This window comes from Branchiostoma belcheri, unplaced genomic scaffold (assembly GCF_001625305.1).
Source record: "Branchiostoma belcheri isolate BF01 breed outbred unplaced genomic scaffold, Haploidv18h27 scaffold4, whole genome shotgun sequence".
In the NCBI taxonomy this organism is placed as follows: Eukaryota; Metazoa; Chordata; class Leptocardii; order Amphioxiformes; family Branchiostomatidae; genus Branchiostoma; species Branchiostoma belcheri.
In genome coordinates this window covers 1111264-1135889 of record NW_017804020.1, presented here as the reverse complement: position 1 = coordinate 1135889, position 24626 = coordinate 1111264, and the positions used below count along the sequence as shown (strand labels likewise).

The 24626-nt window shown below is 42.0% G+C and overlaps 2 protein-coding genes across 5 annotated transcripts in view; one reads left to right on the top strand and one right to left on the bottom strand.

Moving 5' to 3' along the window:
• Positions 1 to 3970, top strand: part of LOC109477368 (prickle-like protein 3) — a 56396-nt gene extending 52426 nt beyond the window's left edge. For all 4 annotated transcript variants that reach the window (XM_019778586.1, XM_019778589.1, XM_019778587.1 and 1 more), the window contains 2 exons: positions 92 to 278; positions 1407 to 3970. In XM_019778586.1, coding sequence (XP_019634145.1) covers positions 92 to 278; positions 1407 to 2674 — 1455 coding nt within the window. In that variant the 3' untranslated portion in view covers positions 2675 to 3970. The remainder of the gene's footprint in view (positions 1 to 91; positions 279 to 1406) is intronic.
• A 1115-nt stretch (positions 3971 to 5085) lies between these two features.
• On the bottom strand, positions 5086 to 23790 carry LOC109476881 (nuclear protein MDM1-like). The gene is given in 18 exon segments (XM_019777897.1): positions 5086 to 5748; positions 6169 to 6402; positions 6818 to 6898; positions 7430 to 7602; positions 9000 to 9155; positions 9750 to 9931; positions 11216 to 11321; positions 11930 to 12071; positions 12467 to 12494; positions 12884 to 13039; positions 13520 to 13657; positions 14234 to 14506; positions 15010 to 15185; positions 17032 to 17146; positions 18042 to 18112; positions 18757 to 18795; positions 18798 to 18864; positions 23734 to 23790. Coding segments are annotated over 18 exon segments (2319 nt in total). The 3' UTR covers positions 5086 to 5623.
• Between the last annotated feature and the right edge of the window lie 836 nt (positions 23791 to 24626).

Sequence of the window (24626 nt, the reverse complement as noted above, 5' to 3'; positions counted from 1 at the left end):
GATTATACAGGTGATATCGGAGCACACCTGGTTTAATACTATGTGATTACGTTTACCAGTGACTGATCTCTGTTTTTGTCGGCTCCATCAGATCATCTTTGCGGATGAGTGTACGGAGGCGGAGGGGCGTTCCTGGCACATGAAACACTTCTGCTGTTTCGAGTGTGACCTGGTGTTGGGTGGACAGCGCTACATCATGAAGGAACAGCGGCCGTACTGCTGTCAGTGCTTCAACAGCATGTTCGCCGAGTACTGTGACTCGTGTGGAGAACCCATCGGTGAGTGAATGGCACTTGAGCCATAGATAAAATGGACTCTTCTTCACTCAGCTACTGCAAAGAATATGACCCTCTGAGCTACACTTACTTTGCAACTATGCCAGGTATATCCCAGGTATTTCGCTGAAGGTTAGACATCCAGGAGGGCCTGCATGGGGGGTGGTGATTACGAATTACGCAAAATATTTACCACCAATTACAAATTACGTTAAAGTCTCAGAGCTGATTGCGACTTTTTGCTTTGTGGCTAATGTACTATTACGAATTACGTTGATTTTTGGGGAGGCTGCCTATGGATTACAAAGACTAAAAGGCCTGATTACGCCTTACGAAAAAAAAGAATGCAGGCCCCCATCTAGGTAAAGAGATATACATGTACACCTCAAAAGTAACATTGAATATGATTGAAAGAAATTTGGAAGCATCTTGTGCCAGGAGCATAAACATTTCTAAGACAGTTTCTGTGTTTACTGAAGCAAGTAACGCAAAGGAATGCTTTTCTTGCATATTTCCAACTGCTCAATATATTTCTTTATATACAATTGCAACAAAAGACTTCCAATGATACATCACTTGATATCCCACCTTAGTAAGGACTAGATATCTACGGATGATAATATTTTGCTTTGCATCGTGTGAACCACCTAACAGGTGTCTTCCCTGAAGCTGGTTACTAGTATTACATGTAGTTCCTAAAGCCAGGCTGGCTTAACTCATAGGACACCTATCTGGTAAAACAAGTCCACCACAAAAGCAGTGTGATCCCATAGATAGACGGCTGTCAATCTGATTTGTCACCCAAGTGGAATGACATGTCATTAGGATCTCTTGTCACTGGGGGAAACATTCATTTTCTGTGCAGAAATGTTCTGAAGGCTACAGTATAAGAAATCTTGGAAATATGCTGTTTGTGTTAAATATTGTAGGGACTATTTCTTGGGTTTTTCTTGACAACTTGAAATTTTGCTCACAACTGAACTCAAAGTGTACTCAAGAGATTTTTCAGTGCTCACCTTACTGCTTGCTTGCACATACTGTACAGATAATATATCTGCCTGGCTTTATTGAAAAGATAATGTGTAACACACACCACCGCTAAATGCTATCTTTACACTTTGTCCCCTCCAGGCATCGACGAGGGCCAGATGACCCATGACGGGCAGCACTGGCACGCCACCGAGAAGTGTTTCTGCTGTGCAGCCTGCAACTTGTCACTGCTCGGTCGACCGTTCCTCCCCAAACAGGGCGAGATATATTGTTCGAAATCCTGCGCCCTGGGAGAGAACCAGGAGTCCAAGCAGTCGCCGCCCGCGCAGAGCTCCAGTAGTCCGTACGACACCGGGTTCGACACCCTGACGAAAGGAGATGGCTCGCAGGAGTCGGATACTAACTCCACCAGGAGCCGGAAGCGCGACCGCAGATCGCGGTCCATGGAAAACCTGAAGCGCGAGTTCTACGCCAGGAAGCCTGGCTGGGGCCAGAGCAAGCTAAGGATGGAGTCGGCGCGAAATCTACAGCAGTACGACCTGAGCTCGGACGGAAGTCCGGACGTGAATCATCACCCCAGGCGCGTGAAGCACAGAAGCAGGTCGATGACGAGAATGAGCAGCGAGGCAAGAAGAGCGACGGATTACTCGGATCCCCGCAGCGACACCGAGAACCAATCGGTGGCGAGCGGCACGAGCGGGAAGCAGTCCCCGTGGGTGCCCCGGGAAGGCTTCACCAAGGGAAGCCTGGAGAGAATATCACCTCCAAACGGCTTTGAGGGAGCTCCACACAACATGTTGCCTCAGTGGCAAAGTACCCCCCAGGAAGCAAGATACTGGAACATTCAGGGGGGTGTCGGCACCCAGGGGGGGTTCCCGTCAGCCGTACAAGCTGACGTTAAGGACCCTGACGCACAGTATGATACCTCGCAGGGATACGACAGCGGCGGCCACGAGTGTGAGAGTGACAGGCAGTCCCAGGCCAGTGGTTGGACTGCCCCGCAGGACGTACCGCTGACCGTACCGGAAAACGGTCCCCGGTACGAGGAGAGAACTGTCCAGTATAACACACAGGAGTACCTTCCCCACGACAGAAGAAACGTCTACATCCCACAGGAGCCCGAAATTGAGTATTCCAGCACGAGCGAGCTTCCCCCGCCGAGAGGCATCCTGAGAAACGCCTCAGACACCCAGCTCGCTGAAAAGTTCCGCAAGATGAAGCTGCGCGATGACTATTACACCTCCTCCTCTTCATCCGACAGCGAGGATGATGATTGGCTGATTCCTCAGAGGAGAGTTCGCGTTCGATATGTGGACACTGACTTCACGGGAGGCGGCAGACACGGCTCTATGCCACCTGGGGCAGACAGACCGAGGGGAAAGAAAAGCAAGCATTGCACCATATCCTAAAAAACTGTGTTAGTGAGAAAGATAGAAGAGAAAGGATATAGAAAGTGCTTTGTACTAAGATACAAGTTGTAATGTTAAAGTTGTTCATATCTGAAACCTCACATCCCTGTGAAAAAGTGCCTCTTCATACTAAGTAACAAGAATGAAGACACAGATTACTGATTGAAGAGCCACCACTTGGAAGCTCTTCAACATCTTTGGTCTTTTAAAGATAGGAAATTGTCTTTAGCTCACCAACCCAGATATGTACTGGTTCCATAGTGTCTGCTTTAGTCATTTACAAGAGGCATGTACTTAAAGGTGCTCGTAGTTATGTTTTGTTGTCTTTTTTTTAATTTGGTTGGTTTAACTTGGTTATGTTCGCTGTTAACATGTTAGACTACCCCCAGTGTAGAACTTCAGGTACAGAGTTGTATGATTTTATTTTATCGACATGGTATAGTTTTAGCTGATCATATAGCATTTGTATGTTTGCAGGTGAATTAGCACATACTTGTCAGATTAATAAAACACACAAACTTTTAAAAACATTTTGATAATTTATTACAAATTTTCTTTGTGACTCGGCAATCCCACCAAATTGTTGTATTCATAATGTATGATGAAGGGCTTTGTAAATATTAGTCCAAATTTTACTGTATTTTTATAAATTTATTGTGAATTGTACATAGTGTGTTTGCTGATGCACCAGTTCACTATAGGCAATGGGACTTAATATACAGTATGGCCCAGTTTTTAACTGTAGATTCCAACCTGCGGGCTGCAATTTACTCATTTCTGAACTGTAGTGCACAGCTGTATGCCAGTCTTGCAAAAGTGACACCTACCATAGTTGAGTGGAACTGCAGCCACAAGAAGGGAACTCCAATAAGGAAACTTTGGTCAAAATTCTCCATCTTTTTTTTCCACAGTGGAATTACAGTTGTCACTCTTGTACTTAATATGTTTGATGTAAGCTCAACAGATCTTAGTGCCAATCACGTTTCTGGGTCCAGATAGGATATTATGTAAATTATTGTACATACCAGGCTTTTTTCATTCAATGGTGAATTTTCTTTGGAATAAATTAGTAAATTGTTTTTTCTTGTTTACAGTCTTCCCAAAACACATCTAACACATGCACAAAAAGGAGATTTGGATGACTTTTATGTTTACAGATTGAGAATAAAACTACTTGTACCGTGTAGTACGATTTGGTCATGTACAATTTTCCTGGGAACTACCTCAGAAGTGATAGACTTACAGCTTTTGTACCACATCTGCACCATCATTACAGACTGTGATTTACCTGGTAATCTGGTGTCTTGTCTTCTTTTGTCTGTGCAAGGACATTATACACCTTGGTCTGTGGCTTCTCAGACACTACTGGTCTTCATATCTACATGTCTTACTGGGTGGCTATGTCATCACACATTCAGAACCTTCCCCCTACCACCAACCAACCAAGTTTGGCTGAAGTTTGGGAGCAGTCTGATCAGATTCAGGCCATGCTTACCTTTCTATACAAATCAAATGAAAATCAGTTAAATTTTAGTCAAATTTGGCCTGCGAACAGTGTCAACATACTCCCGAACACCAGCCAACCATGGCCAAACATGTCCACATCATCATCAGTCGGCTGCAGGCCACACTTAAATGTTTTAAATCATTTGAAACATTCAGCTGGCACAGCCGAACAGTAGCCGACCTCACCTAACACAGCCGACCCTGCTCCCCTACTCCTAACCATGGTTGGGGGAGTTCTGCAGTGTTTGGGAGGCCATATTTTGCTATGTGTGACGGGCTTAAGATTTTAGCATGTGAAGACAGGGTTATGCTTATTCTGCATAAGGCTACAGCAAGTAAATTTTATGGATGACATTCTCCGCAGATTCCAAATCTAATGCGAGCGGGCCAAAAAAAACAAGGCGGGCCGAAAAAAACATGGTTCCTACAAATTTTGACTCAATCATTGTACAAATGGTTTTGATTCAGTAGGAACATCACATATACACAGCCAGCATCACATATCACTGTATCAAAGTAAAAAAAACAAGACATTAAATCAGAGCCTTTTCTTGTCTCATCTCTTCATAGTTATCTGCCATCCACCTTCCGGCATGGCAACAGACATCTTTGCCCATTTTTGGCATGTTGACCACTGTCAGAAGGCAACAAAATCTCTTCTTTTTTTTTCAAAAATCAGGTGAAAATTAATGCGTGCGCTGTTGTCATCCATTAAAATTTACTTGCTGTGGCCTAACTGCATAATAGAAGTTGTTCACATTGTAGAATCTATAACTAAACACTGCCTGCTGGGGGCTTTGATACCTCAGTCAGTGGTCAGTACAATACAGTACAATCAGTGGTCCTTTAAAACAGCTATTATATTCCAGCAATGGTATGTCAAATGAAGACAATTCCACAAGATCTTCACATTTCCATACAGGATATATTTCTACTTTTCAACACCATACCCTACTGAACACTTTTTATGAGAAACATAAAAGCTCCAAGTCAATTACAAAAGACTACAAATCATACACTGCAAATAGAAATATACCTATACATCTTTTTCAGTCTTTAGCAGCATACTAGAACTTTGTTCTCAAACTGGCAATGCAGTAACCATTATTTACTTCCATTTACAAAAATACATCAGTAGTGAACAGCACGTGTCTGCATAGCCTGGTGTCCAGCCTTGTTAGCTTTGGTCCGCTCCCCAAGATGGACACCAGGCTAGTGTCTGCATGCTACAAACAACTATTTCAATTCAAAACAGCAACACCCGTACGTAGTCAAAAAGACCGGTTCACACTTCTATAAAACGATACACCGCTTTGGTACACTGAAGCAGCAATGTGTATAAAATAGTTGCGATGACATTACTGTATCTTACACAATGTGCATGGCTCTTTACATAACAGCATTAGTTACGAAATACTGCAGATTTTCTGTTGTTCGATGACTTCACCTTCCCTGCTCCCCTTTACCCCAGAACTGGTCGCGCCGTTTCTGGGCTCGTTCCAGAACAGAGGAGGCGAGAGACAGGCTTGAAGCTGACCGTTCAGAGATGAGTGACATTCGATCGTCATCTGAAACAGAAGATTGCATGAGATGAAATTCTATATTGGCCTAGATTTGATCTCATCGTGGATGGCATGTTGAGTTTGAGGTTCAGCAATGAGTGAAATTTTAAGTTGATTGATCATCTCCACATTTTTATTAAGTGAAAAACTAGAAAGGTACATATTTGCAATGCATGTTTACCTTCATATAGTCTTGCCTAACAAACAATGGTACTGTTTATTCTTGCTCAAATACATTTACATAATCATGGTAACAAGCTCCAACTCTACCCTGCCACTTGCTACATAATGTAATCCAACACCATTAAGTGTCTGCTTCAGCACCAGTTACTGATTCAAGTCTGTAATTGCCATTGTTTGGAAGGGAAGAAGAAACAGAAGAAAACCAGTATGCTTTGGATGAAAGATGGAAAACCTAAAACTCACCAAGATGTGGCGGTGTCATGGGGCGGCCATTTTGTCCGGATGCTGAGACGGGCTGTGTCCTGATGCGGGGTGGATAACGCTGCTCCATGGGCGACCCCGGGGAGTACCCATCCTCGCGCAGGGGGTAGGGGTCAGGGGTGGGCCGCCCCGCCGTGGGGGACGGGCTGCGGTAGAAGTCTGCCACGTGGTACGTCTTCCCAGCAGGCCGAGAGGGCTGTGGTGCAGGGGCTGTCTCTGTTTTGGTAAAAATACACTGTGCATCAAACATGAACTGGCAATGTTCCAACATGGACCACTCACATTTAAAGGTTTATCAGTTGAACTTAAGGTTGGCCTGCACTGCCCTGCAGTCAGAATAACATCCTGGCAGAAAACTACAGGTAACTACATTTGACTACTAGTATTAAACTGATAGCCGGCATTTCATTATGCTGCATTTTAGAGCACATTTATTGTTTCATTGTGATTTCTGTAATGTTTTATGTCTGGGTCTCAACACCAGCAATAGCTGCATATGTTGAACTGTCAAAATCCCAGTAAATCATTCAAATGAAATGAAATCAAGAAATTCCATGTGAAGTACATGTAGAGCCATACACAAGAAACATTCATGACCAATTTTTTTTTGTATTGAGAAGAAGGTCCTTACTTGGCCTGTGAGCTGGCTGTGTCTTGGCAGGACTGGTGTGTTTCCTGGCAGGTGGAGGAGACTTCACCAGCAGTGCACCTCCTGGGGAATACAGGTAATGTTACAGACATGTTTTCACAAAATACATTTAACACAAACTGCCTGAAGCACTAACTGCAAATTCTTAAAAAAACTGGCTAAAAGTACTATACACTGATGCCAACAAACTAACCTAGTTTGCACAGGTGAATTTGCTGTAGGGAAGCATATTTTACAGAGGTGTGGTGGTAAGGTTTTACTGTGATTGTTGACACAGAAACTGCAAGTTCTGGGTTTGAATCCCTGACAGGCCCCCGTGTTGTGCCCTTGACAAAGGCACTTAACACCTATTGAGAGTACATGTACCTACATTGTAGCTTTGGTTAGTGTCGTAAAGCCAGAGGTTGCACATTTGAGGACAGCCATACCTCAAGCACTAATCGAAAAGAGTAGTAAGGGTCCCTCCAAGTTGTAGTGGTTCAAACTTTACAGTCTGGTATTACACAGCTTGTACTTACTGTACAAAACTGGTGTGATACGCCTGAAGGCAGTTTACTGGTAATGCAAAATAACTATCTACTGTTCTTTACTGACCCAAAGCAGGTGTGGTTCTGTCGTAGTGATGTCTCCTGACTGGGGCTGTGACTTTCTTCAGTTCCGGGGTGGCCACTCTGCCGTCATCATCCACGTCTTCCGTCAGCGTGGCTGAGGAGGTGTAAGACGCAGACGCATGGCTGCCACGCCCTTGACTGGGGATACTGCCAATACTGAGGAACCCAGATATAGGCAGAGTGAGTGTCTGTTGTTTCCTAGTTCTAAACTTTCAATATTCCATTACAATATGTTTCAGAGAACATCTCATATGGACACTACTATGTCTGAGCGTCAGCCTGGCTCCCCATGATTTGGCCGGTAGTGGATCATGGGGAGCAGACGAAAGCTAAAAAGGCTGACACTCAAGCTAACTTGACTATCACTTATCTAATATTAATTTATTTCATCAAAAGATGGCTGAGTTGCCTCTTCTGCTTATAAAAGCTGATTTTTGAGGGAATGCAGCATATGCCTGACAAAACATGTTACATTCAGTCAGGAGACAAAAGTGGACAACATTCAGTAAAAACAAAAAAAAATCTGATATGTCAAAACAAAATCATTGTCCATAACTCAAATGCATTACAAGGTCAAACTCAGTAGAGATCAAAAATTGAAGTGGGGGTTAGAGGTCAAGAAGTTACATGTACATGAGGCATGCATTTCTAAGACTCAAGGCTGCTTGCTTATCACCTAGTTGAGAGGAGACACAAGCAACATAACAAAACATTTACAGAAAAAACTATACCTTGTGACAGATTCGCTGCCCGGTTCACTATCACTGTGTACATCCTCCACCACCCGTACCCTTCTCCTGCCATCTACATCCCTTCTATCCCTGTTCCATGTGCAAATGAGATGTATGTGCAAAGATATAGGGAAGAAGCAGTTAGTGGTGTTAAAGTCATTAAAAGAAAGCCTGTCGTGATAGCATACAGTAATCACGCATGAATTCCTTTTTTTTTTCTCATGGTGTATGTATATCCCTCCCTAATGGTCTCAGATTTTGATGGCCTGTTTGCTACATGTACTACCACCAAAAAAAGGAGAGTAAAACTTCTACCTTATGGTAGACTCACTGCTAGTGCTAGATTCACTGTCACTGTCTGTATCCTCTATCTCCCACACCCTTCTTCTGCCCCTGGTATCCCTTCTATGTCTGTTCCTTATGCGACAGACATGTGTATAACAAGGACAGAATGACAAATGCCAGTTAGTAGTTTTAGTAGCATAAGCTTAAAACACAGCATCCATATTCACTTTATATCCTCTCTCTGTTTCTGTCAGTAGGTTGGCAAAACGTACTGCACCTGTGCGAAACCTCTTATGTATTATGCATAGCATTTCCGCAGAACATCTTGTTTAAGGTGAAACATGTATTTGCATATCTAAGGATAACATTCCACCTATAGGAATGTTGTGTCAGAAAAAATATTGTCTGTAACAGGCAACATTTTTATGCAAAGTTGACCAAACATCCGCTGAAAACATGATAAATCCGGGTTTTCGCAAAGTTGTAGTAAACTATGCCAACGTGCTGTTCTTGTCTATTGCTGTCCGTGTTTCTCACCTGCTGTCCCCTCCACCTCGCTCGTCCCACGCCAGTTTCCGCTGAACCGGCCGCTTCTCTTCCTCGGGCGAGGAGGACGCTGACCTGTGACCTGGGCGTGGCTTCTCGGTGGGAGGGGCGGAGCGTTTGGGCGGGTCTGACGTTTGCCGACGTCTTCTGTAAAAATGGAATGTATAAGTTACTACTTTGTACTGTAACATTTATGGGTGAATATGTAGTCCCACACAAATACATGCAATACATTTTAGAGGCAAAGGAAAACTCTTGCACTCACTCACAATCTAGCCAGACATATAGGTCCATTTCTGAAAGTGTTTATGTTTGGTTACAGAAGTTAACAGGGTTAACAGATGATTAAAAAAACAGTACATTTCGATCACTAATATTTCATGAAGATTTCATGGTGTGCAAAACTCTGGGACTGATAACTTTGAGTTTGACTTAATTTACACACACCGGCAAAAAGCTGGGTACAAAAACTTTGCATGCGTGGGAGCGTTCCAAAACTGAGTAGTTGAGTGCATTGAATTTTTCCTGCATGTAATTCGGCCTGCTTTGACATAAGTCAAGAAGGTATGCCAGCCCTCGAGGTAACATACGATCTAAATGTACAGGCCAATTTAGATGCAGGAAAAATTTTAAACACACGGTTTTTGTACGCCTGCATGCGTATGCAGTTTTTGTTCTGTCAGGCTTTTGCCCACGTTAAAATCCGGTCCTAGTTAGTAACACAGTGGAGACTGGACGCACCTGGCATGTCCTTTATCTACCGGATCTGAGGCCAGCGACAGGGCGGACACGGTGCTCTCGCTCTCTGACTGGTCCCACATGTCGTTCTGACGCGCCATCAGCTGCAGGAGGTGGTCGCGGGAGAAGTGCGTCCCGTGGGAACGTCGTCGGTAGTCGTCTGCCTTCTTACGCAGCTCCATGACCTGTGCGGGGGGTGGGGGGCAGGGAGACAGTGTGTGATTCTGTGTAGGGGATCCTTGGCCAGTTACGTTGAGCAAAGATTTGCAAAAAGGTTGCATTGTAGACCTTTTATGCAGCTATTTGGGAAACTTTTAGGTCAATGCTTAAAATGTATGAAATGTCTTATATTTGCTGATTTTTGTCTGAATTATACCATTGGTTCTCTTCCATCATGTATACAACAGAGCCAAATATATTGCTGATTTTCTTAACTAAATGTTACACTAGAAAGCTTTTATGCTGGAAAGATTATAGATTGATTAGTAGCTTACTACTACATTTCTTATACATCTAAGTTTTTAAATGATTGTGCAGAAATTTTGAAAAGCCAGCCTTTATTATAATTTTATTGTTATGAAATCTCCTAATATTTGATGAGATTTAAATGCAGAAACTGAAAGGAGGAGATTGGAGGTGCAGTTATAGATTTCATGCAGTGAAAAGACAGGAGGGCTTTTCTACAAACCTCACTGTACCATTCCTTTTTATCATTTTGTGCAGGTATGTCCGAGACAGGCTCCTGCAGCACACACAGGGGCAGTGTGGGGAGGGGGAGAGAAGAACCAAAAATGTTGCTGTGAGCCAAAAATGATTGTGTGGAGAAGATAATACACCAAGGCTTTGTGAGTGTTAAACACCATACATGAATAAGGAATATTCCTGAGGACACAGCAAAGTGCTGAAAAAAATCTTACACAATTTTGCACAACAGGGCATTTATCTTTATACACCATGTCTTGTTTCTTACGTTTTGGAAAGTCAAATTGTAATACCCAGATATTGTGAAAGAGGCCCAGGCAGTGTGAGCAGTGCAAAAAGAAAATTATGTTCTGCTACTTTAACCAGTAGAGAGCTAAAACTTTCATGTCATCATACTTGACATACGCTACCTACAGTATCGAAGGCTTTTCTTCCAGCCAGCATCTGTACATACATACAGTCTTTCTGGAATTTTGCTGCTCATGACAACAAATTTGCCCAATCCGTCATCTTTGAAGATATGGAAAGAGGTTTCATTAAATTAAGCTTAGTCTACCAGCAAAATTTTCCCCTCAAAATGCAGGGAAATAGTGTTTGAGAGGGTCAAGATTCCAAAATTTTCCTGAGAGGAGCTTGCTACCAGATCCTCTAGGTGCAGCACTTGACAAAATTTAGATTCAAGTTACTTGAAACAAAATTGAGATGACAGAAAAAAATCCAGGCTGGCTAAAAAACTGATCAAAGGCATTACATTCTTCTGTGCAAACCTTTCTGGGCTGTAGATGTGGTGGGTCAGCACCTCTCCATGTCCCTCCTCTGTACTCAAAACTGGTCGGGGACTTGTAGTTGGAGTTGTACTCTGATCTCCAGTTCCTGTTAGAACATGCACAACATTGCACGTCTTTACCAAGCACAACTCCATATATTACTGGAACAGCAGCAAAACAAATTTGACTCAAAAGCCCTTTCAAATTGCCCGTAATCTATTAATGAGGGCCTGCATGCCCTTTTTTGTGTAATCAGGCTTTTTTAGTCTTCGTAATCCGCAGGCAGCCGCCCAAAATCATTGTAACTCATAATAAGTACATTAGCCGTAACATGTAATTGGAATCAGCTCTGAGACTTATTCGTAATCGGTGGCAAAAATTTTGTATACCGTAATTCGTAATCACTACCCTCCCATGCAGGCCCTCATTAACTGTTTCCCTAAATTCTATCAGACCATCACTGTAAAATATGTGTAGATCTTCCCATATGAACAGCACACCACCCTGGATATGACTACTACTTTGCGTACCCAAACCCAGAGTGTGGAAAAAACGGTTGTTGTGGATTTTGTAGGGACGATCTCAGCAGTCGCGGGTCATCGTCAAACGTAACGGGAGGGCTGCCAGCGGGGTGTAACCTCTCCGGAGACATCGCTGAAGAAAACCAGAAAATCGTAAACAAAGACTCTGAGGTATTTTCAAAACGCGACCTACCAGTTCTTGGGGTGAGGGTTATCTAGCTTGTGGGGCGACTTTTTCAGGTGGCCAAAGTTTTTGATTGGTCGAGGGTCGTTCCAGACTACAGGCATGAACTCGGTGGGTTTGCCGGCCGGAGGGAGCCGCTCCGGGGAGAGGGCTGAAACACAGCGGGGCAAGGTCAGGAGGGCGGAAGGGAAGAAGCTTCTACAAGGCATCTGTCAGGACTTTGCTTTTACTACATGGCTAGACATAATGTCTACTACAGTACTGTGATCATGTAGTAACAAAAAGCAAGCGCCATTTCCTTGTAATTGTTTTTTACCATAGCTTTAGCATACAGTGTAGTTCATACTAAAAACTGTTCAGAAACCATGTGCCATTACATTGAATTTCTTTTATACGTCCTGGTCTAGGTAGTAACAGTCAATGCTGTGAATGAAAACCCTCATACAGTACTAGTATACGTAAAATTGAACATAGGAGCGTTGCCATTTTACAATCGTCGATACAGAAACAAATCAAATCTGCAAAAGGGTAGAAATCACTACTCACATCTAGCTCTCCTCTCCTTCTTGGTAGACTGAAAGAAAGAAAGAAGAAAAACATCAAGCATAAGTCATTGTTGACCATTTGAGTGTCTTCAATGCATCGATCAAGCCCACAAGTGCCATCAAAAGTAAATTGTAAAGATTACAATGTTGAGAACATCTTTTAAGGGTGAAGCAAGTTTAGACTGTATTTTCCAACACAAGAAATTGGACTTACCCAAATTTTTGTCAAGGTATGAGCAATTCAGCACTTCCGTAGCAATGTGTTATACAGATGACAAAGACTTGACAAAGACTGGAGTTGTACAGTTGAAAATTTGGTCCAATATCTTGTGTTACAAATTACAGTTCAAACTTGATTCATCATAATGTCTTTACCAACACAGAAGAACTTTCAAGATGACAATTTTTCCTCCCTTACTTTAGACTTCTTCCTTCTGTCCCTGCTCCTGTCGCTGGACACGCTCTCTGCCACGGCCACACGTTTGGGCACCTTGAACTGTCTGTTGTACTCCGTGGCGCGGGGGATGAGATCGGAACGGTACGGAGCCAGCGCCGGGTTGGAGTTGTACACCATCTGGTAAAAGGTTGGAGAGAGGACGTTATCATTGTTACCAAAGTTCTTCACTTCTGAATAAGTATACCGGTAAGTCTAACAATCCTAGTATGAACTGAACTCTTGAAAACCACCCCACCTAGCCACTCATTCTCATATGTACTGAACCTCTGGTGAGATTCAGGGCTCAAAATACATTGTATGTGTATCTGCACCACTTAGAATTCATGAGGTATCACAGTATGGGAGTATGGATAGCACTAAAAGCTGTTCAGAAGCCATTGCCATTATTTCTTCATCATAGCTGGTGAGTCAATGGAGCAAATAAAAATCTTTATACACCAACATGCATAAAACCAGTACATAGACAGGTACAGGTAGACATCAGAAATACCCGCACATCTCCAATTTTACTTGCCTGCACATGCAGGTGGTACTTCCAGCCCAACAATTCTAGAAATCAAAACATTCAATCGATTGTTGTTGCTGCATCAGTCGTACCTGGTCTGCTGCCATGACAGGCGACTGGTCCTTCAGCTTCTGCTGTTCATAGAACTGTCGCTGGTACTCGGACAGCATCGTGGGGAACTTCCTGCGCTCGCCCTTCAGACCGGCCTTTATCTCGAGCGGACGGTGGTGCTGCACGACACGGGGCAAAGGTCAAAGGTAAACAGGCTGCAGAAAAGCACAGTAGGTCACCAGACTGCTAGTCTTCAGAAACACCCGGAAAGAGTAGAAATTGGCCAAATGGCAGACCAACTCCCCTGGCATGTTATCAGTCTATATGGCCAATTTCTGCTCTTTCCATCCACTTCTGAAGCCTAAATCTAAAACCACAGATCATCTAACGTCATATTGAAAAGGACCATATTTTTGTATTTCAGGTTTCTGCAGTTCTCAAATGAAAAGCCTTTTTTTTTCGAAGAAGCAAACAGTATTGAAATATTAGGTATTGGAAAACAGTTTGAAGAGGCAAAGGAAAAATCCTGTTGCTTAAAAATGCTGTCTGCCTTGATTACTTGTATCATAAACTTGTACATGCACTTTAAAAATAGGGCAATGTGGAGATTGTACAGAGGAGTAAACCACACAGCCTATAGTCTGACACACAGTAGGAAGGAAACACAGCACACGGGTCAGATGTGCCCTTCAGAAAAAGGGCAAGGTCACGCCAAGCTATTTCCCATGCTGCTTTGCAACCAGGAAACAACAGACCTTCTCCTTCTTCTCCTCCTTTCCTTCATCTTTTTTTCCACCACCTTTCTCCTCCTTTTTATCCCCTGGTTTCTGTCTTGCCTTGTCGCCTTGTCCTCTCTCTTTAATAGCGGGTTTCCTCTCCGGGGCTCGCTCTTCTCGCGGTCTCTCCCGCGGCCTCTCACGTGACTTGTCCGGTCGCGGAGCTGGTGGAGTCGGTGGGTCGTACTTCTCCTCTAACCTTCTCTTCTCCTCCCTCCTTCTCTTTTCCTTCTCCCTTAGCTTCTTTTCCAACTAAAAAAAAGATAGTAGGACAGTCATTTAGAAAGATAAGCATACATTCTACTTATGTAGAACCAAGCTTCATTATTTGGTCCCATCTATTTGACTGTTGTAAGAACTAAATAATGTATAGTCAGTTTCTAAAAAAGGAATTTTTTTAGTCATTTTCCTAGTATTGTTTCTTACATGAATAAGGACGTTGTAAAAAACAGGCAGATATCACATTACAACATGTTATTATTCTATTTCATCATGAAAAGTATCCTAATCATTATACCTGACCATATTCTAGCCAGTGTCCATCGTTCGATCATTTGATGGAATTTACTTCTCATGACAAGAAAATTTAGTCCTCAAAATGCAGCAGTAGCATTTTAGATGATCAAGAATTTCAATCTTTTTAACCTCCTATGATATTGTTGCACCTTCAGCACTTGACATGTCAAACAAAATTGAGATGATGAAAAACATTTCATGCTGGGCAGATACACCATACCTAACAAAGCCCGACTTACCTTGTAGGTCTTCATTTTCTCGACCGACTCTCGCACTTTCTCCATGACAGGGGGGTCCTTGGATATAACCACGTCGGGAGGCTGCAGGGGGTCCTCCCACTCGAGCGCAAACGGGACGGTGGGCGCGTACGTTCCCACGCGCTTCTTGGCCTGCATCTGTGGTTCATGCAGGATACCTGAGGAGAGACAACAAAATTGAACGTAAGACACAACAGCCAGTTATTCACTTACAAATGCATGCATTGACTTGAAAATGTTGAAGTACGAGTACTGTAACATTTTGTCTTAACAAGTCAGCAGAAACAGTTAGCACCATCCTATATTGGAGTGCTGCATCCAAAATCCTACAAACATCATGAGAACAAGCATGGTAGAAACTGATAACATCAATAACATTGATATGGACTAAACATTAGTCCAAACTTTAGTTTCAACAGCACATCAGGAGAACGTACTGCGCCTGTGTAAAACCCATGTTTGGTCAATGTTGTCAATTTTGGCTGATGCAGACGAAATCTCGGCCGACTCAGCATTTGAAAACAGTACTATAGATTGAAGGGATGTTGTCCTTAAATATGCCAATATGACCTTAAAGGGGGCAGTCTGCCAAAGTGCTATGCAAAAGACATCATGGGTTTTGCACAGGTGAAGTAAGTTCTGCCGACGGGCTTGTTTCTGCCAAATATCAGATGTGATAGAACAATGTAGCATGCCAAGATACCATGTGATAGAACAATGTGGATGGCAAATTCAGTATGTAAAACCCCATGTAAAACAACAGCATAGCTGCATGAATGGGTAACATGTCTGTAACAGTGGTCGTTTTACCAGAGGGGGACTGATCCACCCGCTTCTTTGTCTGCAGCTGTGGCTCATGTAGAGGGCCTGGGAGGGTGGCAAAGTCCCACATGTGCATCAGGGTAAAGCAAGCTGGTTTATGAGCATATCTAAGTCCTCCCAGACCTTATAGCCTTGGTTCATACATTGGCTTCATGCACAATCAAAAACCCACCTCTATTTAACCCAAGTCTTAGATTTCCTGATATCTACAGCTACAAGTGTCTAACACTATAGCATTCAACTCAGTGTTCTGGCCAGCATCTGTCTTTCCATCATTTGACAGAATTTTGCAGCTCATGACTGACAAAAAATTTGCCAAAATTCATCATGTTTGATGGTCAAAAATGGCATGTTAAGATATGGTAAGAGATGCCGTTCTTTTTTTTTTTAATCTTAGTCTGCCAGCTCCTCAAAATGCACGAAATAGCATTTCAAAGCGTAAAGATATACAAACAAAATTGAGGCGACGGAAAAAAATTCAGGCGCGCTAGCAGCTTTGCACACTGATTCAACGTAAAATACCATGCTACAAAAGTACACCTTCTACCAGTACCTTCTACTATTATATTTAAATCATTGACCTTAGCTGTGCAGTGATTAGCTGTGCAGTACAAGCTGTGCTTGTATAAGTTAAGATTTATAAGCCTTATACTGCTAAGACAGTTGAGTTAGGATCCTCGTGCAGTGCACTAAGTGGTGCTAAGTCTAAGACATGCTGAAGCAGTGATAAGCAGGTGCATTACCCGAGGTTTTGGGAGCCACGCGCTTCTTAGACTGCAGAGGTGGTTCTTGAAGGATGCCTGAGTGTGATGACATTGGGGTCATTGGTTGTTATATATATTGTAAACAGGATGGGAAGTGTCTGTATTTTTGGGGGAGATGGACTCAAATAGGTATGTGTAACAAAGTTCTAGTTGAGGACATCTTGGAGATTTGAGAAAATATTGGACTGAATATGTTTTCAAATCTGGATTTCCTGTTCTGTTTTTAAGGCTAAAAAATAGAATCTACATCATTAAGTATAAGGAAAACAAAAAAGTAAAATATTCTGTATTAAGTGGGCATTACTCATTGTCCCATAGCTTATTGTTTTTTTAATGTGTTAGGGGAAAATCGACCAAGTCATTGGGTTACTTAAGAATACTTAAGTCATTGGAATACTTAAGAACATAGCCAACGTACCCAGTTCAGCAGACCGTAGTCCCGCCTCCCTAGACAGCTCCTCCCTGGTTGGCTGGTAGGACGCTGACTTGCGAGACTCTAGCCATTTGTAATGGGTGTCGTACTCAGAATGGCCCTGTGGGGGAAATAATACATGTACCTGTTCATTGAAAGGGACCGTATCAATTTCTCATTATCAAATTCTCCTGGTAGTCATAATCACTTATAAATACTCAGTCACATGTATGGAGGCTGGTACATGTATAAGGACTCTAAAAATACAAATCTAAGTCTTTATAACATCTTTCTTGCACTGATCTTATAATGAAACATACTTAGTATTGTAACAGTTACATTTCCTGCAGTCCATTTTCTATTGTTTGGAAGTATCACAGTTGCCAATTTTGTTGTGTTTGCTACAAAAATACAAGTCACCCTGAAAGTATTTCCATGTTTTAGTCACTGAATGATGCTTGAAGCTAAGAAGCCATTAGCTTTTGTTATTAGTGTTCCTTGGATACAGTTGACGTAGTAGTTGTAGTTGTACACTTGACTGCACCTGCTATAACATGTTTCACTTCAATTCCCAGGAGGTAGTCTGAAATATCACCTGCCTTATACTGTAGGTTGCATAGGTAAGTGCAGGTAATTTCTGATGTCAACCTGTACATAACCTGTACCAGTCCATGTACTGGGTTTGAATGTACATGTATGTGTATGTGGATTTTTATTTGCTGCATATTGACTTTTACCACCTATGAACTATAAGATAGGTAATTACGCATACTTCCTAAATTCTAAGTGGTGCAGATAAAATTGCCTGGTACAGGTAATTTTCAATGCTACCTACACTTGTGCAGATACTGATTTCAAGCCCTGTATTGTCTTCACTTTCTAACGTTACAGGTTAGTTGTCTTATTAATCAGATACAGTGACTACTGATCCAACAGGTGGTTATTCCAACCTGTCCTTTTCAGTACATTTCCCACCTCCGATAGGCATTAACTTGTAGTCATCATTTTAATGTTACATGGATGGGTTCTATATTGTGACAATGACGTGTCTGATCATATTGGTCAACACAACACCACTGAAGATAGTCTTCACAGACAAGGTCATGAATAAATAATTAGTTATAGATCACTTTACAGCTTTGTGGGTTTATTGTTTGGTTTCTAACAAAACACTGTCAGCTCTATGGACTTCGTTCTAATCTACCATTTTAGACTTCAGCCAGGGAACTAAATCTTAACATTCTCAAGGAATGAAACAACTGTGTAAGTTCAAGGTGACGTCTTCGTGAAGAAATTATGTTACGTTACGTGCTGTTGTCATCCAACGTACAGCAACACAACATACATTTAAAAAAAAGATTCATTGTAACTCGAATTCAGCCAGTGACAACACGAAACAAGGGTTTCTTGTGGTTTATGAATTTACCACTAAAAGATCAAGGGATGTTAGCTGTATGTTTTTACGTTACTTTTATCTCTCTCGAAAGCTTACAAGTTAACTAACGTTATATGTTATCTGTGGCTACAACATTTCAATCTAGAATTTTCATCGACAAGATATTTCGATGTCTGTGCATGCCTCCGAAGTGCTCTCATAGTAACGACGGGAAGAAAATCGGCACAAACAAAACCCTGCCTGGAGGCTGGTTGTTCTGGGTTAAATATAACCTCAAAACAAAAGCCTGCAAGGTGGGGAGGGCGATCAGGTGTCCCCAAGCTTCTAGAACTTACCTTAAACTTCACCGGCATGGTTCTCCGCGTTCCTTAGGGTCTGTGAGCGTGGAAATGTTGCCTCTGGGTTAGATGGCGTGTTCCTTTGGGTAGATCTTGAGCTGAAGACTACGCGGGAACTGGCGATCTCCCATTCAAAACAAACTCAGCAGGGACAACACAACGCTTCCGTACGCGCTTTGGCGTCCCTACCACCCGCACATGCGCAGTTAGACACAAGAGCGACTCCGTGCGATAATCAGTAGAAGTGCATACACGAAGCCTTCAAATGCTACAGTGACGGTAAACCATTTGGATTCACTCTATAATTTACTGCTTAGACTTAGTCTTCACTAAAACAATTACTAGAAAAATCGAAGAAAGAGTGGTTTGCATTTTCTCCAGAAAAAATGTTTACAATCGTTCTAAATGGCGTTTAGTAACAAGTTTCCCTGTCTGTGGATATGACGTTCAGCACCAAGGACAGGAAAGGGTAGTTGCCTGGATTGTGGTCAACCAGTTTGAGAAATGAGAGGGTGTCAATTTTCGGTTCGACCAATGACAGAGTGGCTACCATTTTCATGTTTCTATTTAAACTTTGTTGCGGGAGGTTGGTCAATCCACTGGTTCAGTCTACTTAAAGCGGGATGAGTAAGTCATTGATTTCAAATCAATATTAACTTGAATATCAACACTTCTCGTCAATATAACGCAGACATTGTGTTTGACAGATAAGTCGGAAATGGCGTTGCGTGTGTAACTACTTCTGATTGGTTCTCTTTTTTGTTGAATTAGTGATGGTCGATCAGGATTGGATGAGGAAGTTAATTAAATTGTGATCGTTATGCACATCTGTGTGTGATTACACACGTGTGTACACAGGTGGTACGGTTCGCCAAGTTGGACCTCGTGCGACGCATGCTGTTTGTGCGGAGTTATTTTTGCAACTTTTGGGGCAAATTTTCGTCTTTTGTCGTTCTTGGTTTGGAAAATACCTATCGAAACGTGTGGAGTAAGTCTTGGGGATGTTTTTGCGGTGGATTTATGCCGTTCTTTGGATGTTTGAAGGAGAAAATGTGCATTTCCTGACCTGGAGTTTTGGACAAGAACTAGTAAAATGGCGACTGTCTGGCCGCGGGAAGGGTGGCGTGGTGTTGGAGAGGTTCGTTTTCAGAAGGTAAGGCAACAAACTGTCTCTTTAAATGTTTTCCAAACAAACCTGTAACTACGACGTAGTATATTCTGAGCAAACGTTAACGTATGTCTACAAACTTGTCTCACAGTTTTAAGACGATTTTATTTTGCTTTTGAATATTTTTCCTCTGCGTTGTTTTAGAGAACAGTGAATGTATTTCCTTCGTGTCGAGTGACGCTATTAAAAAATAGACCATTTTAGCTACGGAAATGACTGATTTAAAGATGTTTTGTTTGAAATCTCCGCTGGCATGGTGAGTCTGTCTCCGCCGCCACGTGTTAAGACGTGCCGCACCTGGGCAAAATGCCATCAATTTTCCCGCCAAAAAGTTGTGTAAATTTTAAACAAGGCTTCTTCAAAGCTTCACCTTGATACCTTGATACTTCTTCAGGAGAGAAGGCTTCTCGTCTGTCTGTTGTGTCCTGGTCCTCACTCATACTGCGTATAGCGTACCTCCCTCAGTGATATCCTGTTTAGTCAGTAAAGTTTAGGGGTGTTTAGAGGGTACTATTGAAAAAGAAGTACTTTCGTCTCTCCCAGTGATTATCTTACTAGGTTTTGAACCGGACCTTTCCATGATTTGATGGTTGAGAGTCCATGAACAGATTTCCACATGACATGTGTTCCACCAATACAAACGTTACTCACAGTGCTTGTAACTTGTTATGTCTGTATTTTTAGGTGATTGAAGACTGATGCAGGTATGACTCCTGTCTAAACCTGATTTGAGAAGATTGGACCAAACAAGGTGATTTGACGACATCAAATAAATATAAGGTGAGAAAATCTAATTTTGTATTTTACCTATAAATGTTTCTTGGTGTTTTTGAAGCAACTGTGTAACCTACGTATCATGTTGTATAGTTAGGTGACTGCTGACTGATGCAGTAATGATGACTCCTGTCTAAAACCTGACAAGAGAAGATTGCACCAGTGATTTAAAGACACCAGATGAATATAAGGTGAGAAAATCTGAATTTTGTATTTTACCTTGTAAATTTACTTGGTGTAATTTGAAGCAAGTGTCTAACTTATGATGTTGTATAGTTAGGTGGCTGCTGACTGATGCAGTAGTGATGACTCCTGTCTAAACCAGACCAGACCAGACAGGGTGATTTGAAGACCTAATATAAATACAAGGTGAGAAAAACTGAATTCTGTATTTTACCTACCATTTACATATTAGTGTTATTTGAAGCAAGTGTGTAACATACAGTGTTGTATAGTTAGGTGACTGCTGACTGAAGCAGTAGTGATGACTCCTGTCTGAACCTGACATTGTGACAAGGGAAGTTTGGACCAGACCAGACATGGTGATTTGAAGATCCCAGATGAATATAAGGTGAGAAAATCTGAATTCTGTATTTTACCTTGTAAATTTACTTGGTATAATTTGAAGCAAGTGTCAAACTTATGATGTTCTATAGCTAGGTGGCTGCTGACTGATGCAGTAGTGATGATTCCTGTCTGAACCTGACAAGAGATTAGGCCAGACCAGACCAGACAAGACATGGTGATTTGAAGACCCTGTATAAATACAATGTGAGAAAAACTGAATTCTGTATTTTAGCTGCCATTTACATAGTGTTATTTGAAGCAAGTGTGTAACATATAATATTGCATAGTTTGGTGACTGCTGACTGAAGCAGTAGTGATGGCTCCTGTCTGAACCTGAGAAGAGAAGTTAGGACCAGACCAGACCTGGTGATTTGAAGATCCCAGACAAAAATAAGGTGAGAAAGTATGAATTCTGTATTCCCTATCATTTAGTTTGTGTTTTGAAGCAATTGTCCAACTTATAATGTTGCATAGTTAGGTGACTGCCGACTCCTGTCTAAAGCGACCAAGACTTGACCAGACCTGGTGATTTGAAGCAAGTGTCTAACATATACATGTAATGTTCTATAGTTTGGTGGCTGCTGACTGATGCAGTAGTGATGACTCCTGTCTGAACCAGTGCTATGTGATACGAAGATACCAAGTAAATATAAGTTAATAAGGTGAGAAAATCTGAATTCTGTACTTTTTATTTCTATGTCTACATTCAAGCAATGTAGTTAAAATAAATAAATTTCTTATTGTTAGTAAAAAAAACACCTGTTTTCAATCCTGTTTTTTGTTTCCTGGAAATGTTTTTTGTGTGCATCATACAAATTATTCTTTGTACTGTTAGGTGTGTCCTGATGTTCCTGTTCTGAATGGGAAAAGCCTGTGATGACGGACAACTGGAAGACTGTCCAGACTTCAGACCGATGAGTTTGTACAGGTGAGATGATGCTTTACAACTTGCATGTTTATTTGTCCTCTGATGTGTTAAGAACTTGAGGCAATATACAATACAACCTATAATTCCACCTGTAATAGGCCCTGTTCATGTTTCAAAATTTGTTGCAAATTTGTTGCAAATTGATTCGAATTGAATAAATAAATCAAATTATTTGGGAACATGAACGTTCCATTTTGGTTCCGTCGCGATTTATTTTTGTCCACCTTGCGAGGTGGTCTGAATGATATATAATGTTTCGCGTTCATTGAATTGCGATCATTAACGTGCAGAAGCGAGTCATTCCGGGTTGACGCTGTACACCCGGGAATGTGGGGTCAGTCATAGTTCACAGCGTGGCTTTTTGTACAGCTGATTTTTTATGTTGGCAGTTAAGTTGAATGTGGTTAATAAACATGAACGTGCCTGTAGTGTGACATATTTTTTGTTGCAAGGTCAATAGCTGTTTTCACACACTGACTTTTGTTTCTGTCTTCAAGATGCGGACCCGGAGACTGGACTGCCACGGGAGGATCAGAATCCGACTTTTATCGGTGCAGCTGTGTGAAAGAAGATGGGGGGTGTGAGTATGGTTTCTTTGTTAACACAGGACAATACTCCACACACATACTCACATTTCTCTCCCTTATGCCCAGTTCACTCTGAGGGTCCATTAATCGTAGCCAGCCACTTTAATGCCACGTCGTTTGGCCAATCCTAAATTCATTGCAAAGAGCCTGCATGCCCTTTTTTCTTAAACAGGCCTTTTAGTCTTCATAATCACTTAACCCCCCATGCCCATTACTGAAAATCGCCCCCCCAAAATTGTCACACTGTTTGGCCCATCATAAAGTGAGGGCCTGCATGCCCCTTTTTTCTTAAGAAAAAACTGATGTTGGCAGGCCTTTCGTGTCTTCATAATCTGTAGGCAGCTGCCCAAAATCATCGTAATCACTAACCCTCCATGAGTGTCACTAAAAATTGCCCCCAAAATTATCGCTTTGGGCCTTTACCCTGAAATTCTCCATGTTTTTATAAGGTGTAAATGGGCCTTTTTAGTCTTAGTAATCGAATTAGGCAGCCGCCCAAAATCATAACCACTTCCCCATGCAGGCCCCCTTAAAAGCGTCACTTAAAATTGTCACTTTGGGCCCAAAAGTCTCCAAAACTTTTTTCTGCCAAAAAACTTAGGTCTTTCCAAGTTAAAAGTAGACCTATTTTCACAGTAACTGTTGTGTTTTGCTAATTTTTTTAGTCAATTTCCCACCAAAAACTTGGCATAATTGGTACCCTCACCTGGGTAATTAATTGGATTAAAATTTTCCCGCCAAAAAACTTAGTATATAGAGGACTCTAACCTTGAACTTGTGCCCCCCTCCTCCTTACTTCTGAACTGTTAGCTCCACTGCTACTACTCACACAATACATGTTCAACCTTTCTTTCCACTTAACTTCTCCCAACGCTAATGCTACATCAGACCAACCTCCCCATGCACTCAATAGTTCATTGAGCAAAGCTTCTCGACTTCTAGTTTCTCACTCTCCTGTCAGCAATGTACTCAGCGTGCTCCCCAGGGGATGTCTTTTGTGGAGACATGGTGCTTCGAAACACCAGCATTCTTGTACAATTGACTGACACGGAGAGTGAGAAACTACGCTCAATGAACTATTGAGTGCATGGGGAGGTTGGTCTGATGTAGCATTAGCGTTGGGAGAAGTTAAGTGGAAAGAAAGGTTGAACATGTATTGTGTGAGTAGTAGCAGTGGAGCTAACAGTTCAGAAGTAAGGAGGAGGGGGGCACAAGTTCAAGGTTAGAGTCCTCTATATACTAAGTTTTTTGGCGGGAAAATTTTAATCCAATTAATTACCCAGGTGAGGGTACCAATTATGCCAAGTTTTTGGCGGGAAATTCACTCAAAGAAATTAACAAAACAAAACACTGAAATAGGTCTTTTAAAGATAAAGGTTTTTTTGGCAGAAAAAAAGTTGAGACTTTTGGGCCCAAAGCGGCAATTTTTAGTGACACTCATGGGGGTTAGTGATAATGATTTTGGGCAGCTGCCTACAGATTTTTAAGACTCGAAAGGCTAGGTTTTTTTTGTCAGAAAAAAGTGGAGACTTTGGGCGGCTGCCTATCCCCTTACAAGGACTAAAAAGGTTTGTTTACGCCTTATGAAAAAAAGGCACGCAGGCCCTCTCTTTACAATGAATTCAGGATCAGCCAAACATGCAAAATATGGAAAATTTATGTGTAAGGGCCCAACGCAACAATTTTGGGGGCAATTTTTAGTGACACTCATGGGGGTTAGTGATTACGATGATTTTGGGCAGCTGCCTGCAGATTTTGAAGACTCGAAAGGCCTGCTTACATCTTAAGAAAAAAGGGCATGCGGGCCCTCACTTTACAATGAATTTAGGATCAGCCAAACGAC